The sequence below is a fragment of the Pyricularia oryzae genome, chromosome 2, assembly GCF_000002495.2.
Source record: "Pyricularia oryzae 70-15 chromosome 2, whole genome shotgun sequence".
Lineage (NCBI taxonomy): Eukaryota > Fungi > Ascomycota > Sordariomycetes > Magnaporthales > Pyriculariaceae > Pyricularia > Pyricularia oryzae.
The window spans coordinates 797,365-818,079 of record NC_017850.1 but is presented as its reverse complement, the minus strand read 5'-3'; the positions used below and the strand labels follow the sequence as shown (position 1 = coordinate 818,079).

The window sequence follows — 20,715 nt, the reverse complement described above, 5'->3', positions numbered from 1 at the left end:
ATCGGGAATGCTCTGCTGCAGGCAGCGTACAAGTGGGTCACAGTGCGTTAACTAACTGGGGGCTATATTAAGGCTAAAGACCGTCGGCATTGACAATTCAAACCAAGACTATTATTATTGCTGCTGTTAATTTATACCTCCACCCCTCACCAGACCGCATCCATTTCCGTCACCTAGGATGCTGGCTCACACGTCGCTCAGTAGGTACCTAACTCAACTAGGCTTTTTGCACATGGGATCTAAGTTCTAACAAGCTTCGCTGTTTGACTTTCACGTCTTTTATTTACTTGTATTTTCTTTCTCCGTAATCGCTGAACCTTCGTCTTGAATCACAACCGCAAAGCTACCCTTCGTTTATTCTTAGGGTTGTGGTGAGAAAAGTTCCATGGCTTTGGCTGGTAATAGTACTAGCTACATCCAGCATTGCATTTTGAGCGTCATGGTGTGTTTTGAGGGGTGGAACTGGAAGTGTTATAGCCCTTAAAGGTTACGCCTTACTGATTTTCAGAGTCAGTATAAATGGTAGTGCGCGTTGCGGGTTTTCAGCATTGACAATAACGCTGGCAAAGTAGTGTAAATGCTGTGAGTTGATAATGTGCTTTTTCGGGGCGACCGCGTTCATTCGTATCATTGGACTGGAGTGTGAGGGCCCAACCATCTTACTCCCAGTGGTTTAGAGGCTTTGGCTGGTGGTTGGCCAAAGGTTGGGCGGTGAGTTGGTTGTTCAGGAATCACACGGAAGCTCCAGGTTGATTTTCTCTGCGGCTGTGTACCAGATAGCAGCTTCAACAATCTTGCACACGATACGCAGGTCCGTTTCATCTGTGAGCACGTGGTTAGTTTTCTCCACATAAATATCGAAGGTGCGCTCCGGGTGAAAGGACAGGAGACTGTTGGGTGTGTACCTCTAGGTGCGTACTTTATGACTATTGTTAGCAGCTTGATAAAATGCCGGGTCTCTGTGGGGATCAGCCAGTCAACTCTAGAAAATAAAGATATGACTCACTATCATAACAAAGGTGCTAGGCACAGGTGACTCGATCCAGCCTCGGATGCCTTTAAAGGCCAGCGGATGACGTTGGCCCCATCCTCGTTGTAAGACCTCTTTGATATCGTCAGGGTGCAGGTTTAAGTGCAGCGACTTGTCTGAGCTGTGGACATGCGCCACCTCTCCGTTCCCGTGCACATTGACAGGATGCCTGGCAAAGAGGGCAAATCCGTGCTTCTCAATGCTCGACGTCGCCGTGCCCAACAGTTGAGGGAACTGGACGGTGGCCCGCTCGATGGCCGTCTTGAGCTGCTCGCAACAGCGGACAGGGCCCCATTGGTCAAGTTGCCTTTGAGGTGCAAGACCGGCCACAAGAGGACGGGGTCCGGGTCGGTATGGAAGTGGCTGGTTCCCTAGGATGCCAGATGCAGGAAGATGGCTAAGACTGGAGATAGGAGCGCTGAAGGGGTCTCGGATGGCAAATAGCCGGTACCATGACAGTCTTGCGTAGCCAGACAGAGTGGGCGGTGTGCCGCCTGGACCTAGCTTGAGGAAATTGTGGTAGTCGTTGCGAATGAGAAGAAGGGCAGGAGTGCCAACAAGCAGACAAGCAAAGAGATGATGATCAATCATGTGCATGCCCAATACGAGCATAAGAGTGACTGTGAGGAGAGCGGGTGCGTCCAGTGTGATAGAGAAAGGGTCCTGGCGGATGAGCATGCTGCATCCCAGCTTGTCATGATCAACCGTAGACGGGTATGGCGGAGTTAGGAATGGAGATGCAATTGGCGAGGCAGAGGATTCGACCTCGCTCCCAATAACCATAGATCCTGACATGATGCAACTGCTGTAAAGGCTATGGCAAGAGAAAACCAAGAGTTTTTGAGACTCCCTTTGAACCGTAGCCCAGAATGGCCGACAAGAGATGGTCTGGGTATTTAAATATCAGCACTCGTGCATGAGAACTGACCAGGTTGATTAGACAAAACCGGTGAGAAGGTTACCTGCTACGTAGTAGTGTCGACGCTACTCATGCGTCAGGTAACGCCAGAAGAAGAAACCGTAGTATATGAAATTTGCCTCCACTGTTTTATGGTACTGCCGGAGGTGCAACTAGCATGATACGGATATGATGTTGTTTGAACTACCTAGAAACCGGTACGAGAGGAAAGGCGGAGGGAGCAGAGCAAAGCAAAGCCTCCCCCGCATATTTCTATCCCATCGGGACGGCCGGTAGCGGTCCTACGACGCAAGAGAGGAGAAGCAATAAATTATCCTTCAAGCTCATACATCATCTTTACGTAGTCGCACCAATGCGGTCATGTGTCCCAATACGAACCTGGGCCTGTCCCATACTGTATACATCGTACATGTTGGGGGTACAGAGACCAGGGGTTATGAGCTCCCGACGGTCAGCAGGTGCGGTTCAGTTGCTTGGCGTTAAGGTTTTGGAGATAGAGCCAGGCGACCTAGGTTTGGTGCTGCATTGGTGGACGGTCAAGAATTTCCAGGGTCCAATGTTTCGCACTATATTCGTCTCAGACTCGAGACTAAAATCCTTGGCCTCGAAAATGGCCGACATGTCGCCTGTCGATCTATTGGAATTGGAAGTTTTGGACTCAGGGCGGTATGCTAGCTGCTTTCTTGTGGCGAGCATCATTCTCAGGCCCGCACGCGACATACGGGTATAAAGATTTGATGACAACTGATTGGGTACCTATGCATTTGGGCTTGAGGGTTTGTGTAACCGCTTCGAGGAGTTGCTCCCGAGGAGGACAAAATCTTGAATCTCGACTCGATCATGTTGAAAAGCTTGTTAGATCGATTCATGCTCACAACCAAGCTTGGGGAGTGGCTGGTTGACTGACTGAATGACTTGACTTTTGAGAACAATATATAAGAACGTGTACCAAGAACGGTACCTACCAAGCTGCAGGCTAATTACAAAGCTACGAAGTAGGTACAAAGAACAGGACATAGGTACCTTGAAGAATAAAATGTGGTAAGGCGACACGAGCCAATTGAGACGAGTGGGTCTCCCAGTTGGGCGGATCCAATTGGAATTCTTCCGCCGAGGTCGCTAAGGTAGCAACCAAAATCGTCTCCACGGTGAAGAACATGGGTCTTTTGGACGGTTGTTCTTGTTGTCCGGTCAACCTGGATTGCCGCAAAACAACCGTCATCCATGATTACCATTTCTTGCCGACCTTGCAATAAAATGCTACTCCACGAAAGACTGCAACCATGCAATAGCAGCTACTTCGAGGCTGAAAATCGTCATCTGATTTGGCTACATGTCCAAGAATTAAACATCATTTTCGCGTCTCAGGAAATTTTAAACAGGCAGGTTTGTTTACTTGTACTCAATTTTTGGATCGCTCTTGATGAGCACGGCTGTAAGTTGCGCTTAGCCCTCGACCGCCTCAAAATTCCAGACTCGGATGGGATACTAATTACTTTATTTACTATAGGCAGGCGCAGCATTCTTCATCTGAAATGGCGGGCTTTTCGTTCCACCCACTTCGATGGCGAAGCCCACAGAAAGCCACTCTTCCCACATACGAACAAGTCCCTACGCCGTCACCGACAAAAGAGAGGTTCTCCAGGTCAGACGACTCGTTGTCTGAGGATGATGACGACGATGATGACCTCGATAGCGACTACTCGAGCTCGTCCTCGTCTAGGACGGTCTCACGACACTCTTCAGGCTCATACTCGTCGGCCGCACGAATGCTGCCAAAGAGACCTTCCTTCAGAGCCATCCCCAGGCGATCACCATTTTACAGGTTACCAAACAAAATTGTCCGATACCTTTGCTTGGGTATGATGCTCGGCATTGTCATTCTCATTGGCTCTCTTGTACGAGCAAGCCAAGTAGAAAACCGTAGGATAGCCGAGGGCCATGTACCCAAGCCCAAGGAGGCCCCTCCAGCTTGGGAGGCGTACCCTTTCCTTACAAGATACTACGGCGGTGTCCGGAGGCTTGTGTCCCTGAAGGACAACAACCCTGAATATCCCCGACTTGCAGACGAGATGCCATACAACGCATCTGCAGAGGCCAAGCCAGTTACACCAGAAGCAGACGACGAGATGCAAAATACGCCCATTCCCAGAACCAAGACATTTGCCACCGACTATCCCAGCTCTGTCTTCACCGACAAGAAATCGGAAATCGTCGACTGCTTCCTGGACGCCGAGAAGACCATGCAGGTTCCACCCATTCGTTACTTTGAAGGTAGACCGCATGGCTTCCCTGAGAACATCATGGGATCCTACGACCTCCTTTCGCTTCCTGAGGATATCTGCTTTGACCGGTATGGAAGGTATGGCCCATACGGATTTGGCTATTCCTCCCGCCAGGGAGGCCTGGGAATCGGGGAGCACGGCGACAACGAAGGCTCACAGGAAGTCTGGGCATCGTCCAGACAGGTTGACTTCCGTTCGGTCAACTGGGCGGATGTACAAAGGCGTTGCTACGAGTCGAATGCTGCTCGCTTCAAGCCATTTGAGCCAAAGCCTAGCCCTCCGCGTGGCTTTTACGTCGGCAACTCCGCCGAGACCAAGGTAGAAAAGCGCAGCGAGAGCAATACCAAGACTGAGGCCAAATCGAGCAACGCTTCACAGGCTCCTACAAAGCAAGCCTCTGGGCAGCAGTCACGGACGGCTGTTGTTATACGCTGCTGGGATGAGTATCTTTTCAAGGAAGACGACAAGATGAACCTGCGTTCTATTATCACCGAACTTTCACTAGCCTCAGGGGGTCGGTACGACGTTCACTTGCTGGTCCAGGTTCGAAACGACGTGGCTCATCCCATCTGGGCAGACGACGAGGCATACCGTGTCAGGATCGAAGCCAGCATCCCCGAGGAATTCAGAGGCCTTGTGACGCTCTGGTCCGAAACGCAGATGCTGACCATCTACCACGGTGTGCCCGACCTTTGGACTCGGGGTCCTAATCATCCTGTGCACGGCGCATACCGTGGTCTGCAGATGGCCATGCAATACTTTGCCCACTCACATCCCGAGTATGACTACTTCTGGCAGTGGGAAATGGACATTCGCTACACCGGCCACCACTATGATTTCTTCAGCAAGGTCGAGGAATGGGCTCAGCAGCAGCCGAGAAAGGGACTCTGGGAACGCAACGCTAGGTTCTACATGCCTGCGGTACATGGCAGTTGGGAGGACTTTAAGCAGATGGCACGAGTCCAGAACGAGATGGGTACCACCGGTCCAGACAACATGTGGAAGAACATTCCAGGATCCAAAAACGGCGGCTCCAAGGCTGGCCAGGACACCACGAAGGGCGAGCAGACGGTGTGGGGACCCAGGCGTCCAATGCACCAGGACGACTGGCTCGAGGACGAGAGGGATCCTGAGCCGCCAACTTCTTACGAGCGTGACAAGTACAAGTGGGGCGTGGGCGAGGAGGCTGACCTCATTACGCTCAACCCTATCTTCGACCCCGCGGGGACGACGTGGCTGCTGTCTGAGGATATCGCAGGCTACAACGAGACTGAGGGTGCTGGCAAGCCCCCGCGCCGCGCAGCCATCATCGCCGCCTCTCGCATGTCTCGTCGACTCCTAGTTACGATGCACCGTGAGACGGCCCTCCGGAAGCATCACGCTTTCCCCGAAATGTGGCCAGCAACAGTGGCTCTGCACCACGGTTACAAGGCCGTGTACGCGCCCCATCCTGTCTACGTGGACCGACACTGGCCGACGGAACTGATGGGACGCATCTTCAACGGCGGACGCAACGGTGCTTCGGGCGGCGCGCGAACATCGGTCTTTGGCCAGCGCGAGCACAACACACGCGGCCTCTCGTGGTTCTACAACTCGGGCTTCGGTCCGAATTTGTACAGGCGTTGGCTGGGGCTCAAAGTAAACAACGACGGCGGAGCCGACTTCGAGACTGAAGAGGACGGCACCAAGGCCGGCGAGGGCGACGTTGGACAAATGCGCGGTGGAGAAGGGAGGATGTGCCTGCCGCCGATGCTGATCCACCCGATCAAGGATGTGGATCTGCCGACGGACAAGAATCTGGACGAGGAGTTTGACGTGCCCGCCGTGTTGGGGACGGATCCGACGCAGTGAGGTTTCGAGCGATGCTTTGGTTTTATTCCGTTACAGGTTCCAGTTTCCTGTATATTTTGGTTACTGTCCACATGTTAAGATCTTTCTAGCGGTGGATTCATGTTCTTGGGTTTGGCGTTCAAATGGGTTTTATAGATGGGGAATTCAAGCTGCATTCTTCCTTTTAAAAAATATGACGTCCCTTGTCTGATCTGAAAGCGTGACTACGTTTCCGGGTGCATCAATGCGTGATGAGTGACTTAAAAGGGTTAATTTTGTTATGTATTTCTTACTCCACCATCCACATTTGGAAGTATTCAGATCTTTGGCCCACTACGGTCTTGATTGTACAGCGTTTCACAGAACATTGCGCAAAATCTCCGGCTTTCTATCTCAAAACCACACAGTCTGGATCAACAATGGTGTCTAAACCTGCCCGTATTAGCCACCCCCGAATCACTTTTCCAGCCCCGAACCGCCCAAAAACACAAAGTCACCAGCCCCCTTCCACTCTCTGTTCTCACTCAAACCACCCTCTTGACCTCAAAGAACCTCCTGAGCCACCAGACCTGAAAGACGTACTCGCCAATGATGAAGCAAATAACGAACAAGTTCCACCACTTGACCCGGCTGTTCGTGCTCTCGGCGGTGTTGCGATGGGTGCGCTCGCGCAGGATGATGTAGCTCTGCTCGTCCTTGACCTGGGCCAGCAGCTCCGACAGCTGGCGGACAGATGACTCGAGCGGGTCCTGGGGCTGGTCGTGCTCCGAAACGTAGACGATGCCGTGCACGTTGAACGACACCTCCTTGCTGGTGGCGCCCCAGTGTTCGTTGCCGAAGCAGTACGTGTACTGCCCGTCTAGGTGCGCCGTGAAGCTGTAGTCGCCGTTCGAGGTCGACTTGGAAAACGTCTCGTACTGGCCTTCAGGGTTTGTTATCTGTCGTGTGGGGATTTGTTAGTATACATGTTGTGTTTCGTTTGATGGGCCAACATATCATCCTCTGTGCTGCGAAAAGAACCGGGTGCCCCATACCCAAAAGTCAATGTCGAGGTTTCCCGCGCTGCCAAACTCCCTGTCGCCAACCTGGAACGTCACGGTCATCTTGTCGTCCTTGTGCAGGTTCTCGTAGAAGCACTCGCGGCCATGGGCAGGGAGCCCGATGTTGTGGGCCAGGGCCGCCGAGAGGACGCTGGCGGCGGCCAGCAGCCGCGTTGCCGAAGGGAACAACATGTTTATGAAATGGAAATTGAGGTGCGTTGCCCGATGTCCGTGCCTTTCTCCGTGTCGTCACCAACAAAAAAAAAAAACCAAATTCGATATCTTGGGTGCAGATATCCTCCGTCTAGCGCACTTTCCAACTTGCTGTCGCGATTGAGCTCCAGGTGTCCATTCAGTCGATTCGAGGTTCGGCATAGCGGACGGCCCCATTCGGCCTGGCTGCCGGGGTGGGTCAATTCGTCCAATGAACGGGTTGGGCCTGTTGAGCCTATCACATGCTCGAACCGGGCCGTGAATTAATCCCCTAGTGACTGGTGGATTGTCAAGGGTGTTCCAAGCTGCCGCAGTAAATTACCACGTACGAACTCATTGCATGTCCACAATGGGTGGTTGAAAAATGATGAACGGAAAGCTTGCCAAGCATGCATACCTCGATTATCTCCGGGGTCTGCCTTGCCTGCCTCCCTCTATGGAGTTCACGCAGGGAACATTTGGTTTGTGATGATTCTGATGGATGACAGGCCTAGGTCGTGTACTCCTCGTAATTGATATCCTCTCGCTTATCAAAGCAAAAAGTCACCTGGGCTCTAAGGAGAAAACAATAGCGCTTCTGTGTCTATTGATGGGACCCCGCACTTAGCCTTATTACACGTTTTGCTTTTGTCAAAAAGTCGCTAAAGAACAAAGGCAATCCTATAGTAGGGAGTAGACCAACAGGTTATGGAAAAAAACGGTTGGAAGTTATTTACAGTAGTAGTATATATTCGTTCTGCCGTACCTGTACAGATACTTCAGAGACCCCCTGTGCTTCCTTACAGCGTCTGGAACGTGTGTACTGCGTCTATCTATGTGGAGACTTTCTCACAAGTGAGAGTCGTAATATCGGGTCGTCTTGCTCACAAGAGGGAAAAAATCAGGCAGGCAAGGCAGGCTGGTTGCTCACCGCACTTACGTGATGATAGTATCGAACCCACTGTCAGAGGCCAGGAATCCTCACCCCGCCAGGCTGTGCACAGACTCCAGATGAGCCAGTCAGCAGTCAGCTCTGTGTCTCCCTCAGGCTGCAAGCTCCTTAATTTTTTTTTGGAGTGAGGCGAAAAAAACCGCCAGACCTTGCCTCGCCCAGTAGTAGTTTAGTGTGCATGCCCGGCTCCGATTCGACCAACTGCGAAAGAGACCAGATCCGCTTTCCCTTTGCTGCTCTCCATCCTCTCCGTCTTCAATTCCCACACCGACTTGACTTGGACCACGACACGGCATTCACCCGCCATTTACGAGAGCCAAACACGTATCGCGTCGATCGATACAAAACGAAAAAAGGTGAGTGAACCTTTTTCTCGTCATCGAATTCCTCCCATTCTACTATTGGATTCGTTGTTGGCCCGTTGCACACGTGTCTGCAACCTGCAGGCCCCAGTTCTGTCCTGTTTTTGTTCCTGTCGCATGCCAAACACCAAAAGCCAGTTTACACAAATACATGCGTGCATCGGCACAGCCCGGCCCTGCCTCTAGCCTACCTCCTGCAACTATATCGTCGCTCGCAACGGACGAATTGTCATCGTCAGCCTCAACCTGTTGAGGATTCTTTGAACGTGTCCTCTGGATGATTGTTGCCTTGCCGACTGCGCCCGTTGACGTCGACTTGTGACGATATCACGACTCATCCCAGTGCCCCATATCTGTCCTTTCCAACCTCTTTGTTTTGTTTATACGACTACGCCAGCACAGCAGACCGGCCCGACTCTTCCCTTCTTTTTAATTTGCTCCCTAGTCATTGTTACACTTGAAATAATCGCTTCTTCATTGGACCTTGACGGCGCACACAGACATAGCTGTTGGTGTCAAATCAAACGGCCAACTGACCCCTTTTACATTCTTAGAATCCGGCCTTTACAAAACGAAGGGCTTCTTAGCACTGCGTCAATACACATTCGCAAACTTAATTTACACAAACCGCCAAGATGGGTCTCAGCATCAGCAAGCTGTTCGACAGGCTGTGGGGGAAGAAGGAGATGAGAATTTTGATGGTCGGTCTCGATGCCGCCGGTAAAACCACGATTCTGTACAAGCTGAAGCTCGGCGAGATCGTCACCACCATTCCTACCATCGGTACGCCGCCCAATCGAACTCCCCCGCTCCCATCGCAATCCTGCCCGCCTACGGGCCGAGGCACTCGACCGGCACTGACACAGGTTCCCTTTTCCTAGGCTTCAACGTCGAGACCGTAGAGTACAAGAACATTCAGTTCACCGTGTGGGATGTGGGTGGCCAGGACAAGATTCGTCCTCTGTGGAGACACTACTTCCAGAACACCCAGGGTATCATCTTCGTCGTCGACTCGAACGATCGCGATCGTATTGTGGAGGCACGCGAGGAGTTGCAGCGCATGCTGAACGAGGATGAGCTGCGGGATGCTATCTTGCTTGTCTTTGCCAACAAGCAGGATTTGCCGGTATGTGGATCATCCCGGCATTTGTGCCAATCAATATATTCCCCCCGCGCGCAATGCTCATGCGCTCTGGGGTTTGACTACAAAGATTACTAACTTTTTTTTCCTTTATTAGAATGCCATGAACGCTGCCGAGATCACAGACAAGCTTGGTCTCCACAGCTTGAGACAACGCGCTTGGGTAAGTATATTTGGGTGTCTCGAACGCTGCAGATTCCCCCCTGGTCCGCTCGTATTTTGATCATTGCTAATCCCGCCACTTGTAGTACATCCAATCGACCTGCGCTACCTCTGGTGACGGTCTCTACGAGGGTCTCGAATGGCTGGCTACCACCCTGCGCAAGGCAGGCCACCAGTAAAGAAAGCAGAGCGCGGGTATTGTCTCCTCTCCCTCGGTCAGCGTCAAGATTCGGTTGTACTTCGGCCAAGTTTTCCATCAGAACAATCGATTAGCCTTTTTCCTTCCTCTTCAACAACACCCCAATCCATGAACCTGCATAAACGTGGTGGTCTCTGTCTGGTCCTTGATCCTCAGAAACAAAAAAAAAGTGCAGAAAGTCGCATTATCTAGAGGGACTTTTTTAGTATTCGCTATTTTTCTCATTCCTGCTTTTTTCTACGCGCGACTGCTGCCTTTTTTTGGTCAAAGAATGAAACGATTTCTTTTTCTCTCTTTCTGTGGTATTCGTTTCCGGGAAGAAAGGGGCGCGTTGGGGTTGGAATCTTTCTGTACATTTTGAAACAACGGCGGAATGTGTTTTTTTGTGTCTGCCCTCTTTTTGTGATTCCCTCCATGAGTAGAGCTATGGGGATGCAGAAGGGAGTTACGCAGCCTCTTAACGATCATTTTGCTCTTTTTCAACTTTGACACTCGCCTGGGATCGTTCGTCACAACTTGGATGCATGCATCTCATGACTCGACGCTATGGTAGTGAGATGTGGGCATACGAAGTAGCGCCCTCCTTTGCTTTCCTGACCTTTCGATAATTAGGTCCCCTGGGTATCTACCTGTATCAGTTTCTGCCCCTAAATCTGGTGGTTGATTCATCGGTAGGTAAAGATAGCACGGTCGTTCTCTTTAGGAAAAGGGGGGAGCGGCACACTTGTTGGGCGGGGGTGCATACTCTGTGGCGCTCCCTACGTCATGCTTCGCTGGTGTTTTTCTTTATTCCGTTGGACCCTCTGCCGTGCTTGTTCTTTTTCTGCCCCGTGTGGCTTTAACGTTCGCCGCGCGGTTGGTCGTAGCTTGTTGGCGGCCTGGTCAGGGGGTCTTTTTATACATGCATTAGTCTGGAAAATCTAGCTGCCAGCCTCGCCAGCCAAGACCTTCCCAACGTTGCTTTTTTGCTGCGTCTTTGTCGACCTTGCCGCTGCCACGGGACTGTGTGCGTTGATACTGCTGAGCTTTCGGACCACCATCTCGGGGTCGGGTATGTGTTTGTTGAGAAATCGTGCAGTGTGAAGTCAGTGTTTAACGGAGACGGTGTTTAGTTGGTATTTAATGCCATCGTATTATGAAGGTTTGAATATTGCTGTTGTTGAATTCGTAGTTTGCCTTTCACTTGCTTTGGCCTCATTGAAAAAGAAATGTTAATGTCTACATGACAACGCGAGTTGAGATACTGTGCACATATTATGGGCGCTGTGATGATAAGAAGCATAATAGATCAAGGAAACAGAGCATTGGTACAATACATCCACATCTCTATACTCACCATCTTGGGGAATCGGAAACAAAGTCATGGAGTTAACATTGCATAACAAATTTCTCTATCTTGATACAAACCAACCCAACAACGCCTATACACTTTGTTAGACAGACTGTATACCGCCATAGATGCTCAGTGGAGTGGTGCCCAAGAGCTATTATGTACAAATGAAACCACATCAAGTTTCACACATTTTGTTACAACCTCCAGTACCCCGTCTCGAACCGTGGGCTCACTGAGCCGCCTTCTCCTCCCCCTTGACGACTTCCAAGGCGCTCTTGTCCTCGGTAATCCTCACGAGCGCGGTATCGCCACTCTTGAGCTCACCCCTGATGATCCTATCCGCGAGGCTGTTGGCGATCTCGACCGTGATGAGCCTGTTGAGCGGCCTTGCGCCGTACTTGGGGTCGTAGCCCTTCTCGGCGAGCCAGTCCCTTACCTCGCCCGAGGCCTCGAGCGTGATGCGCCTATCAGTCAGGCGGCCCTGCAACTCTTTCAGTCTGATGTCGACAATGTCACGCAGGGCCTCGAGGGAGAGGCGCTTGAAGACGATGAAGCTGTCGATGCGGTTGAGGAACTCGGGCGGGTATCGCGACTGCACCACGTCCATGACGGCCGTCTTGACCTCTGGGCTGATGGCGCCATCGGCGAGTTCTTTGTAGGGAACGGCCGGGTTGGCACCGACGAGTATGTCGGCGCCCAGGTTCGACGTGAAGACGATTATGGTGTTGCGGAAGTCGACCTTGTGGCCCTGCGCGTCAGTCAGGAACCCTTCGTCGAGGACCTGCAGCAGAAGCGCCGAGATGTCGCGGTGCGCCTTTTCAAACTCGTCAAACAGCAGCACGGCGTAGGGCTTGCGGCGCACAGCCTCGGTCAGCTGGCCTGCGTCCTCGTAGCCAACGTAGCCTGACGGAGCTCCGATGAGACGGCTGATGGTGTGTTTCTCCTGGAACTCGCTCATGTCGAAGCGGACGACGGCCGATTCCGTCGAGAACAGGAACCCGGCAAGCTTCTTGCAAAGTTCCGTCTTACCGACACCAGTAGGGCCAAGGAAGAAGAAGGATGCCGTGGGGCGGTTCTCCCCGCTGAGTCCTGCACGCTGCAGACGGACTGCGTCGGCGACGGCGTGTAGGGCCTCGTCCTGACCGCGAACAGCCTCTCGGAGTGTCTCCTCCATGTGCACCAGTTTCTCGATGTGGCCAGACGTCAGCTTGGAGACGGGGATGCCCGTGATGCGGGAGACGACGTTGGCGATATCATCGGCAGTTACGGAGTCGTGGAGGAGGCTGCCATCGCTTTTGGCTTCCTCGCCTTCCTTAGGCAGCTTGGCCTCAAGTGAGGGTATGACGCCGAAGCGGAGCTCCGAGGCACGACCGAAGTTGCCCTCACGCTGGGCGACCTCGAGTTCGATGCGTGCCCGGTCAAGTTCGGCCTGCGTCTGTTTTATGGCATCGATTTCAGAGCGCTCCTTGTCCCACTTGTCGTTGAGCTCCTTCACCTCATCTTGCAGCTTTTTGAGATCGGATTCCAGTTTCTCGCGACGTTCGCGGCTGGCCACATCCTTCTCTTTGCGCAGTGATTCGAGCTCGATTTGAATGGTCATGATCTTTTGATCCAGACGCATTATGTCCTCCGGTTTGCTTTCCTGTTGCAGCCTGAGCGAGCTGGCTGCCTCGTCCATAAGATCAATGGCCTTGTCTGGTAGGAACCGGTCAGTGATATAGCGGTTCGAGTAGGCAGCAGCTGCAACGAGGGCACCATCAGTAATTCGAACTCCATGGTGAACCTCGTACTTGTCCTTAATACCGCGCAGAATGCTGATGGTATCCTCTACGGTAGGCTCGTTGACGAGAATTGGCTGGAAACGGCGAGCCAGTGCAACGTCCTTTTCGATGAGTCGGTACTCGTTCAGCGTTGTGGCTCCGCAGCATTGGAGCTCGCCGCGAGACAAAGCAGGCTTCAGCAAATTTGAGGCATCGATGGACCCTTCTGCCTTGCCCAGCCCAAGCAACGTGTGGAGCTCGTCGATAAAGAGAATGACCTGTCCGTTGGCTTGCTCAACCTCTGTGAGCACCTTTTTCAAGCGTTCCTCAAAGTCACCCCTGAATTTGGCACCGGCGATAAGCGAGCCCAGATCCAGACTGATGACACGCTTATTTTTGATACTCTCCGGCACATCACCCCGAACAATCCGCAGAGCCAAGCCCTCCAGGATAGCCGTCTTTCCGGTTCCTGCATTTCCGATCAAGACCGGGTTGTTCTTGGTCCTGCGAGACAGCACTTGGATAGTCCTTTGGATCTCGCCATCGCGGCCTATGACGGGATCCAGCTTTCCCTCCTTCGCCTTGGCGGTGAGGTCTATGCCGTACTGTTCCAGGGCCGGCTTTTCCTCCTCCCCGCCGCTCATGTTCATGCGGTGGGTGCCGCCTGGAGGATGCGGTCGACCATTGGCATAATGCCTAACGGTTGTAATGGGTAGTAACTGCCGAGGGCGAGCACCGGAGTGAGTTAATGTAATGGCATTCTTTGATGGTGAAGGCAGCCGAGCACTGAGCCCCGCTACTCTTGGTAACGATTGACCTCGGAGAAGTGGTTGGGATGTAACTCCTGCGAGGCGGCGTGATGAAGTGTGAATTTGGCTACGTAATAGCATTTGATCCAGTTTCTTTGCGGTTATGAAGATTCGAATTAAATAGGTCTAATGGTAAAAGAACCAGTTTTTGTACGGGAATGAAAATGATCGCGGCAAAAGACAACAATATGTCAATCCGCAAGACTATAGCAAGACGTTGCCAGTCTTATAAGACACCATTGATTCACAACGTGATTCTACAAGTTGGAGAATCGAAAGTTCTTTGAAGAATAATGATGCTACGATACGTCTAGCGACAGCTTCCAGCTTCTTCACGAAGCTTCGGGAGCTTCCAGAATTGGCTTCAAAGCTTTTGCCATCAGCCAATCCGGACTACGGAGCAAGACAGGGGGACCCACATACCAGTCCTGTGGTACTTCATCACAACGTCTATGGTACAGGCCTGTACAGTACAATGCACAAGATCCACAGACTGGCCTTGACCTGTATTGATCCACACCCCAAGACATTACCACGTAATTACAGAATAGACTGCACTGCATAATCTACACTAGGTGTTACCTTATGCAGTATTTGCAGAGCCCAGCAATCTTATATCTTATCACCACGTGCTTTTTCTTTGGACCAGATGAAGCTTCTGCTTTTGTGGCGGGGTATCAAGAAATGTTCGTGTCGCGCCGTGGCCCCCTTTTCGGGGGGACCCCTCCTTGGGCCAGCAGGGAAAAAAAATTCAGAAATTGGCAGCAATGAATCCACCCCACCTTATAACTTCGCTTCACTCCATATTACCAGCCTCTTTCTTTTCTTCATACTTCATTTAAGAACAAATTCCTCACCAACGAAAATCTTGTTATTCTCTCTTTGTTCTTCGTCTCTTCCTCACAAAAGCATTCATCATGGGTTTCGCTGACATTCTCACCGACGCTGGCCTTGCCAGTAAGTATCCATGATGCTTTGCACTCTTGCTGCATAACCGTTTGTGTTTGCGCCATCCATCCATCCTTTTTTGGCTTTTTCTTTTCGCGCCACCATGTTTTGACCAACAATGTGTCTTTTCTTGTGTCTCTTCTGGACTGTCTGATGAGCCTCTTCTGGTTCTACCTACTGACGAGCCAATTTCAGTGCTTGACAGCTGGTTGTCCACGCGCTCGTACATCGTTGGGTATGTTATGATATTTCCTCTCCCATTGAAATTATCCAAAACCACCTCCTACCTACCTCATGTGATGATAAAAATTGGTCCGTGTTTCCGAGCAGCTTAAGACCCTGCCAATGACGACCAAACAAGCACTTCGTGCACCTCTGATTTTTACCCTTCGCCCATGCATTCATGCATGGACGGTTTATCAAAACGCGGCGTTCCTACCAAAACAGCCTGTTAGAATATGCAGCTAACCACATTCAAACCGCAACAGCAACTCTGCCAGCCAGGCCGACGTCGTCACCTACAAGGCCCTGAGCTCTGCTCCCGACGCCACCAAGTACGCCAACGCTGCTCGGTGGTACAAGCACATCGCCTCGTTCGAGGATGAGTTCTCCAACCTGCCCGGCGACTCCACCAAGGCTTACACCGAGTACGGCCCTGACAAGACCGAGGCTACCCTGAACCCCGCCAAGGCCCCCGCTGCCGAGGAGGACGACGACGATGTCGACTTGTTCGGAAGCGACGACGAGGAGGAGGATGCCGAGGCTGCCCGTGTCCGCCAGGAGCGCCTCGACGAGTACAACAAAAAGAAGGCCGCCAAGCCCAAGACCATCGCCAAGTCGGTTGTCACTCTTGACATCAAGCCTTGGGGTACGTAACATATGCCTTCAAACTGCACGCAAGTTTCGCCATGATACATCAATACTAACATCATGCTTACAGATGATGAGACCAACATGGTCGAGCTCGAGGCTGCTGTCCGCGCCATTGAGCAGGACGGTCTTGTCTGGGGTGCCTCCAAGCTGGTTCCCGTTGGTTACGGTGTCAGCAAGCTCCAGATGACCCTGGTCGTTGAGGACGACAAGGTCGGTGTCACTGAGCTCCAGGAGCAGCTCGAGGAGCTTGAGGACTACGTCCAGTCCACCGATGTCGCTGCCATGCAGAAGCTGTAAATTGCTTAAAAAAGGCAAGGGCGATCAAGGAAAATATTGAGATAATGCTGCATGACAATGATTTGCTTCATGATATGAAATGATCGCGGGAAACCCTTTTCTAGGCATATGACCTCAAACGAAAATGGATGACAAAAAAGTAAAGTCAGCAACATAGACGAATGAAGAAAATAGAAGCTTTGTTTGCTGCTTGTTGAAGTCTGGATATTATTATCCCTCATGAAAACCCTGTCCCGTGTTGAACCTAAACACGCCCATTTTAATTCCCTCATCAATCACATCATATAGTATGGGTATATACAGTAGAATCTCCCCATTTCCCATTCCCAACCTTTTGCTATAATTCCACTCTCGAAGAGTCATGCTGTGATACTTTTAGTGGTGGAACAGCCTGACGCTCTGCTCCACAAAAGTGATGCCCAATTTGTCGGCCGTGTCGAAGACGGGCTGGTCATTTTGGCTTCCGCTTGGCGCGGCCATGTACTTGACTCCTGAACGGGCCGCACGGTACACATTGTCGGTGAAGGGAAACTATTTTAGTGTTTGGCGTCAGTCAGCTGATGTAATTTTTCTTCCTGACTTTTTGGAGCTTGAACACGACAAAAAAAAAAAAAAAAAGGGGCTGTAGGACAAGAGGAACAAAACTTACGAATGCATCGCTGGAAATAGCAACGTTGGTCAGCTTGCCGAGCCACTCCTCGCGCTCGGCCTCGCCAAAGGCGGCAGGGACCTCGTCGAACAGGGCCTCGAACGACTCCCTCTCGGGGCCGGACTTGGGCAGCTCGCCGCTGACGAGCAGGTCGATGGCGTTGCTCTTGTCGGGCCTCTTGGTGCCCTTCTTCCACTTGATGCCAAGGACACGCGGGTGGAAGCGCAGCCACCAGTTGTCGGCCTTGTCGCCGGCGAGGCGAGTGCAGTGGATGCGCGACTGCTGGCCGGCGCCGAGGCCGATGACCTGGCCGTTGGCGGCGTAGCAGACCGAGTTGCTCTGGGTGTACTTGAGCGCGATGGTGGCGACGGTCAGGTCGCGCAGGGCAGACTCGGGCAGGGCCGGGCCATCCTTGGGCACCAAGACGGTGCTGAACGACGCGGGCGACACCTCGACGTCGTTGCGGTGCTGGGCAAGCGACACGCCGTAGACGGTGCGCAGCTCCTGCGGGCTCGGGACGTAGTCGGCGTCCATCTGCAGCACCAGGTAGCGGCCGCCCTTCTTCTTCTTGAGGACCTCGAGCGCGGCAGCGTCGTAGCCAGGGGCGATGACACCGTCAGAGACCTCCTTGGAGATGATCTGGGCGGTGGGCAGGTCGACGACGTCGCTGAGGGCGATCATGTCACCAAACGACGACATGCGGTCGGCGCCACGGGCGCGTGCGTAGGCCTGGGCCAGGGCCGACGACTCAATACCCTCGATGCCCTCGACCATATAGACCTTTTGCTCGTCGGCAGACAGCGGGGTGCCGATGGCGGCGCCGGCGGGCGACACGTGCTTGAAGCTGGCGGCGGCGGGGAGACCGAGGGCGGCCTTGAGCTCCTTGACCAGGGGCCAGGCGTTGAGCGCGTCGAGCAGGTTGATGTAACCCGGGCTGCCGCAGAGGACCTTGAAGGGCAGCTTGCCCTCCTTGGCGAAGGCGGCGGCGGGCTTCTGGTGGGGGTTGGCGCCGTAGCGGAGGGTGAGGTGCTGCAGGCCGTCCGAGGCGTACTGCTTGCGGAAGAAGTCGGCGATGGCGGCGTCGTAGTCGGCCGTGTGCTCAAAGGCCTTGAGAGCGTACAGCTTGCGGCTCGACTCCTTGATCTCGCCGCTGTCCAGCTCCTTGAGGAACTCGGCGTAGTCGGTCGGGTCGCTCAGGATGGTGACGCGCGAGTGGTTCTTGGCGGCGGCACGGATCAAGGTGACGCCTCCAATGTCGATCTCTTCGACAGCCTCGGGGACGGTGACGTTGATCTTGGCGACGGTGTCCTTGAAGGGGTACAGATTGCAGACGACGTAGTCGACCTTGTCGATGCTCTGCTCGGCAAGGTCCTTCTCGTCCGACTCGAGGTTGCGGGCCAGAATGCCGGCGTGCACGGCTGGGTGGAGGGTCTTGACCCGGCCAGCCAGCATCTCGGGGGCCTTGGTGATGGCTGAGATGTCTCTGGGGGGTGTAGGTATCGTGCGTTAGCTTGGCGGTGCTTGTTCTCCTTTTATCTTTTTCTTTTCTGCTTTCGCTTTTTCTTTTCCTTCTTGACAAGAGATCCAAAAGGGCAAATGAGACATCACTTACTCCACAGGGAAGCCGGACTCCCTGATCATCTTGGAGGTACCTCCAGACGCCAGAATGCGAACATTGTTCTTGATGAGGCCTTTAGCCAGATCCAAGAGTCCTGTCTTGTCATAGACGGAGACGATGGCAATCCGCTGAGAAGACGCCATCTTGATTTTATAGTGTGCCCAATAAGTGCTAGTCTTGACCAAAGCCGTGATATGCTTGGGTGACCAATTTAGACTAGAAACTTGCTTCTGGAAAGATTTTGGCGTATAAGTTGTGCACAAGACTCAGTGGTAAATAACTTTTTTTTTCTTATTTTTTTTTTCTCTCACGCGAGTACTAAAAGGCGTGTGTAAGTCCTTTGCGACGAGGGGTTCCCCGCTATCGGCCCAGCGGGGCAGCTATGACGCTGTATTATCAAGGGTTCATTCAGTTAAGAGATAGACTAAGGCTCTGTACCAAGACTTGTAGTGAGATTTGAAGTGTTTTTTTGCGGAGGGGTGCACTGCTGTGGGGCACTAGACTGAGTGTAGTTTATGTTCACTTGGCAACAGACTACCTAATTGCACATGGCTGAGATACACTGTCGAATACACAAATACGATCAAAGACACGTGTGTCGTCGTCGCATAATATTCCGTTGCAGATCATATACAATCCAAAGTGCAATTGACTGCGCACTGCGATGTACGGAGACGTGGGAAACAAACTGGTACTCGGTCCACTCACCGGTCTTTTTCCTTTCATTTTTGCCAAAAATAAAACACGTCTCGAGCGCGTCGCAGCACCACTTTAACTATCTAACTAATAATCAATGCCCGCATAACAGGTCCAGCACGCGAAACGGACGCAGAATCTCACCCATTTACCCCCATACCAGACCGAGCTAGTACGCGCCGCCACCCGCGAGGTGCGCGATTTGAACAGAGATGTAACGAGCCTGCTGGAGCCCTTCGAAGGCGCCTTCGACCCGAACGAGGACAAGGCAACCGCTTGTGCCCTCCTGGTAAACCACCTATCAATGCGCCGAAACAAGCGCTGCCTGCTTGCATACCACCGCACGCGGACCGATAAGTTGGAGGAGCTTGTCTGGAGCGGTGCCGACGTGATGGAGCTGTCTGCGCAAGGGCAACAGTTGAGAGATGGGAGTGGCGGCGGCCCGGGACCTGCCGACGGGCCGACTGGCGGATTGAGTCCGCAGGAAGAGGACTATGTGCGACAGTACAGCGATTTGCTTGCGGCGTACAAGGGCCAGTGGACAGATGTTGATCTAACGGGAAGCCTGGAGCCACCGAGGGACCTCTTTATCGATGTCAGGGTGCTCAAGGATGCCGGTGAGATTCAAACAGAATATGGGTAGGTTGAAGGGATTCCTTGTCACCGTGCAATAATCTGCAGATTCGAAGTGTTGTTTGTGCTGATCATATGACCTGTCTTATCTGCATATAGCGCTATTACTCTCAGCAAGAACAGCCAATTTTACGTTCGCCAGGGTGATGTGGAAAGGCTGATAGCCCAAGGCTACCTCCAAAAACTCAGCTAAGAACCGTCCGAGCCTTGTTGGGAGAACGAGAGCGACATACAGGCAAATCAACTTGCTTAAAAGGGCCGTGCCAAGTCCGTGGCTGAATTGGCAATTCCAAGGAGATGCGTAGCCATGAACAAGAGATAACAGGATGCAGGAGCTTCAGCATCATCGAGAATTGATGCCAGAGGGGAATGTTCAGCAGAATTCCCGGTCATCAGAATCGGCGACGTAGATGTTGCAACTCTACGATAGCTCCTGGTTTGCTTGTTTGCTAGCATGCACAAAACTTTCATGTCGACGGCCGCGGAGTCGACGTGTTTTTGCATGGGTTGATGTACGGATACCTTGTAAAACACACACCCTATGGGATTTTGCGCCGAAAGGACGTGTAAAAAGAAGGGACAGATCTCCAATCTCCGAGGAATGCATATTACCTGAGGCATGCCATCCACATGCTACTGGTTTACCGTGTCCAAGATAACAGAGAAATCAGGAAAGGCATAATCAAAAAAAATTGACGCATGCAGCCCAGACTCCTCCTTTGCATCAGGTCAAATCAAGTATCTGCACCCCGAGTGTTTCGTGGCCGGCCAAAGTTAGCATGGGTCGAATCTGAGTTTGTCAGCCAATACATTGCTGGATTTTTTTTTCAAGTCGCTCGCGACGTCGGAAGTTTCCAGGCGGCTGAATCGGGGAGGCCGGCAAGTTTAAGAGTTTCCCATTTGTGTTGGTAGAGTGCACTTTTGGATTAGAGCCATTATGTACCAACCCCCATGCGGATACTGTCCGACAGTACTCCGTACATTCCG

General features: G+C 52.4%; 8 protein-coding genes across 8 annotated transcripts; 4 read left to right on the top strand and 4 right to left on the bottom strand.

The window, feature by feature from the left end:
- Window positions 1-25: 25 nt before the first annotated feature.
- MGG_04441 (uncharacterized protein) lies at window positions 26-2,145 on the bottom strand. The gene is made up of 4 exons (XM_003713488.1): window positions 1,993-2,145; window positions 1,007-1,918; window positions 906-918; window positions 26-822 (listed from the first exon to the last, which is right to left on the bottom strand). Exons 2-4 carry the CDS (start codon window positions 1,823-1,825, stop codon window positions 725-727), a joined length of 930 nt encoding a protein of 309 aa, XP_003713536.1. The 5' UTR covers window positions 1,826-1,918; window positions 1,993-2,145; the 3' UTR covers window positions 26-724.
- Window positions 2,146-3,158: 1,013 nt separating this feature from the next.
- Window positions 3,159-6,279, top strand: MGG_04440 (uncharacterized protein). Its single transcript, XM_003713487.1, has 2 exons — window positions 3,159-3,384; window positions 3,460-6,279. The coding sequence occupies exon 2, from the start codon at window positions 3,485-3,487 to the stop codon at window positions 6,083-6,085; it is 2,601 nt and encodes an 866-aa protein (XP_003713535.1). The 5' UTR covers window positions 3,159-3,384; window positions 3,460-3,484; the 3' UTR covers window positions 6,086-6,279.
- A 16-nt stretch (window positions 6,280-6,295) lies between these two features.
- MGG_04439 (endosomal protein P24B) lies at window positions 6,296-7,428 on the bottom strand. The gene is made up of 2 exons (XM_003713486.1): window positions 7,099-7,428; window positions 6,296-7,002 (listed from the first exon to the last, which is right to left on the bottom strand). The coding sequence occupies exons 1-2, from the start codon at window positions 7,294-7,296 to the stop codon at window positions 6,589-6,591; spliced, it is 612 nt and encodes a 203-aa protein (XP_003713534.1). The 5' UTR covers window positions 7,297-7,428; the 3' UTR covers window positions 6,296-6,588.
- A 926-nt stretch (window positions 7,429-8,354) lies between these two features.
- On the top strand, window positions 8,355-10,573 carry MGG_04438 (ADP-ribosylation factor). The gene is made up of 5 exons (XM_003713485.1): window positions 8,355-8,604; window positions 9,165-9,393; window positions 9,492-9,736; window positions 9,849-9,914; window positions 10,000-10,573. Exons 2-5 carry the CDS (start codon window positions 9,246-9,248, stop codon window positions 10,090-10,092), a joined length of 552 nt encoding a protein of 183 aa, XP_003713533.1. The 5' UTR covers window positions 8,355-8,604; window positions 9,165-9,245; the 3' UTR covers window positions 10,093-10,573.
- A 768-nt stretch (window positions 10,574-11,341) lies between these two features.
- On the bottom strand, window positions 11,342-14,329 carry MGG_04437 (heat shock protein 78). Its single transcript, XM_003713484.1, has one exon. The coding sequence runs from the start codon at window positions 14,093-14,095 to the stop codon at window positions 11,675-11,677; it is 2,421 nt and encodes an 806-aa protein (XP_003713532.1). The 5' UTR covers window positions 14,096-14,329; the 3' UTR covers window positions 11,342-11,674.
- A 214-nt stretch (window positions 14,330-14,543) lies between these two features.
- On the top strand, window positions 14,544-16,339 carry MGG_04436 (elongation factor 1-beta). Its single transcript, XM_003713483.1, has 4 exons — window positions 14,544-14,971; window positions 15,158-15,197; window positions 15,451-15,830; window positions 15,903-16,339. The coding sequence occupies exons 1-4, from the start codon at window positions 14,932-14,934 to the stop codon at window positions 16,130-16,132; spliced, it is 690 nt and encodes a 229-aa protein (XP_003713531.1). The 5' UTR covers window positions 14,544-14,931; the 3' UTR covers window positions 16,133-16,339.
- Window positions 16,179-18,707, bottom strand: MGG_04435 (bifunctional purine biosynthesis protein ADE17). Its single transcript, XM_003713482.1, has 3 exons — window positions 18,394-18,707; window positions 16,782-18,264; window positions 16,179-16,663 (listed from the first exon to the last, which is right to left on the bottom strand). The coding sequence occupies exons 1-3, from the start codon at window positions 18,540-18,542 to the stop codon at window positions 16,508-16,510; spliced, it is 1,788 nt and encodes a 595-aa protein (XP_003713530.1). The 5' UTR covers window positions 18,543-18,707; the 3' UTR covers window positions 16,179-16,507.
- A 155-nt stretch (window positions 18,708-18,862) lies between these two features.
- MGG_04434 (DNA replication complex GINS protein PSF1) lies at window positions 18,863-20,407 on the top strand. The gene is made up of 3 exons (XM_003713481.1): window positions 18,863-19,090; window positions 19,208-19,734; window positions 19,828-20,407. Exons 1-3 carry the CDS (start codon window positions 19,064-19,066, stop codon window positions 19,919-19,921), a joined length of 648 nt encoding a protein of 215 aa, XP_003713529.1. The 5' UTR covers window positions 18,863-19,063; the 3' UTR covers window positions 19,922-20,407.
- The last annotated feature ends 308 nt before the right edge of the window (window positions 20,408-20,715 follow it).

Excerpts from the sequence above, each read along its gene's own strand:
- MGG_04441 (XM_003713488.1), bottom strand. The coding sequence starts at position 1,825 with ATGTCAGGATCTATGGTTATTGGGAGCGAGGTCGAATCCTCTGCCTCG.
- MGG_04440 (XM_003713487.1), top strand. The coding sequence starts at position 3,485 with ATGGCGGGCTTTTCGTTCCACCCACTTCGATGGCGAAGCCCACAGAAA.
- MGG_04439 (XM_003713486.1), bottom strand. The coding sequence starts at position 7,296 with ATGTTGTTCCCTTCGGCAACGCGGCTGCTGGCCGCCGCCAGCGTCCTC. Across the intron at positions 7,003-7,098 it reads ACCTCGACATTGACTTTTGG|ATAACAAACCCTGAAGGCCA; the intron begins GTATGGGGCACC and ends CCCACACGACAG.
- MGG_04438 (XM_003713485.1), top strand. The coding sequence starts at position 9,246 with ATGGGTCTCAGCATCAGCAAGCTGTTCGACAGGCTGTGGGGGAAGAAG. Across the intron at positions 9,394-9,491 it reads CACCACCATTCCTACCATCG|GCTTCAACGTCGAGACCGTA; the intron begins GTACGCCGCCCA and ends CCCTTTTCCTAG. Across the intron at positions 9,737-9,848 it reads CCAACAAGCAGGATTTGCCG|AATGCCATGAACGCTGCCGA; the intron begins GTATGTGGATCA and ends TTCCTTTATTAG.
- MGG_04437 (XM_003713484.1), bottom strand. The coding sequence starts at position 14,095 with ATGCTATTACGTAGCCAAATTCACACTTCATCACGCCGCCTCGCAGGA.
- MGG_04436 (XM_003713483.1), top strand. The coding sequence starts at position 14,932 with ATGGGTTTCGCTGACATTCTCACCGACGCTGGCCTTGCCA. Across the intron at positions 14,972-15,157 it reads CACCGACGCTGGCCTTGCCA|TGCTTGACAGCTGGTTGTCC; the intron begins GTAAGTATCCAT and ends AGCCAATTTCAG. Across the intron at positions 15,831-15,902 it reads TCTTGACATCAAGCCTTGGG|ATGATGAGACCAACATGGTC; the intron begins GTACGTAACATA and ends TCATGCTTACAG.
- MGG_04435 (XM_003713482.1), bottom strand. The coding sequence starts at position 18,542 with ATGGCGTCTTCTCAGCGGATTGCCATCGTCTCCGTCTATGACAAGACA. Across the intron at positions 18,265-18,393 it reads GAGTCCGGCTTCCCTGTGGA|AGACATCTCAGCCATCACCA; the intron begins GTAAGTGATGTC and ends TACACCCCCCAG. Across the intron at positions 16,664-16,781 it reads CTATTTCCAGCGATGCATTC|TTTCCCTTCACCGACAATGT; the intron begins GTAAGTTTTGTT and ends ACACTAAAATAG.
- MGG_04434 (XM_003713481.1), top strand. The coding sequence starts at position 19,064 with ATGTACGGAGACGTGGGAAACAAACTG. Across the intron at positions 19,091-19,207 it reads GAGACGTGGGAAACAAACTG|GTCCAGCACGCGAAACGGAC; the intron begins GTACTCGGTCCA and ends CCCGCATAACAG. Across the intron at positions 19,735-19,827 it reads GAGATTCAAACAGAATATGG|CGCTATTACTCTCAGCAAGA; the intron begins GTAGGTTGAAGG and ends ATCTGCATATAG.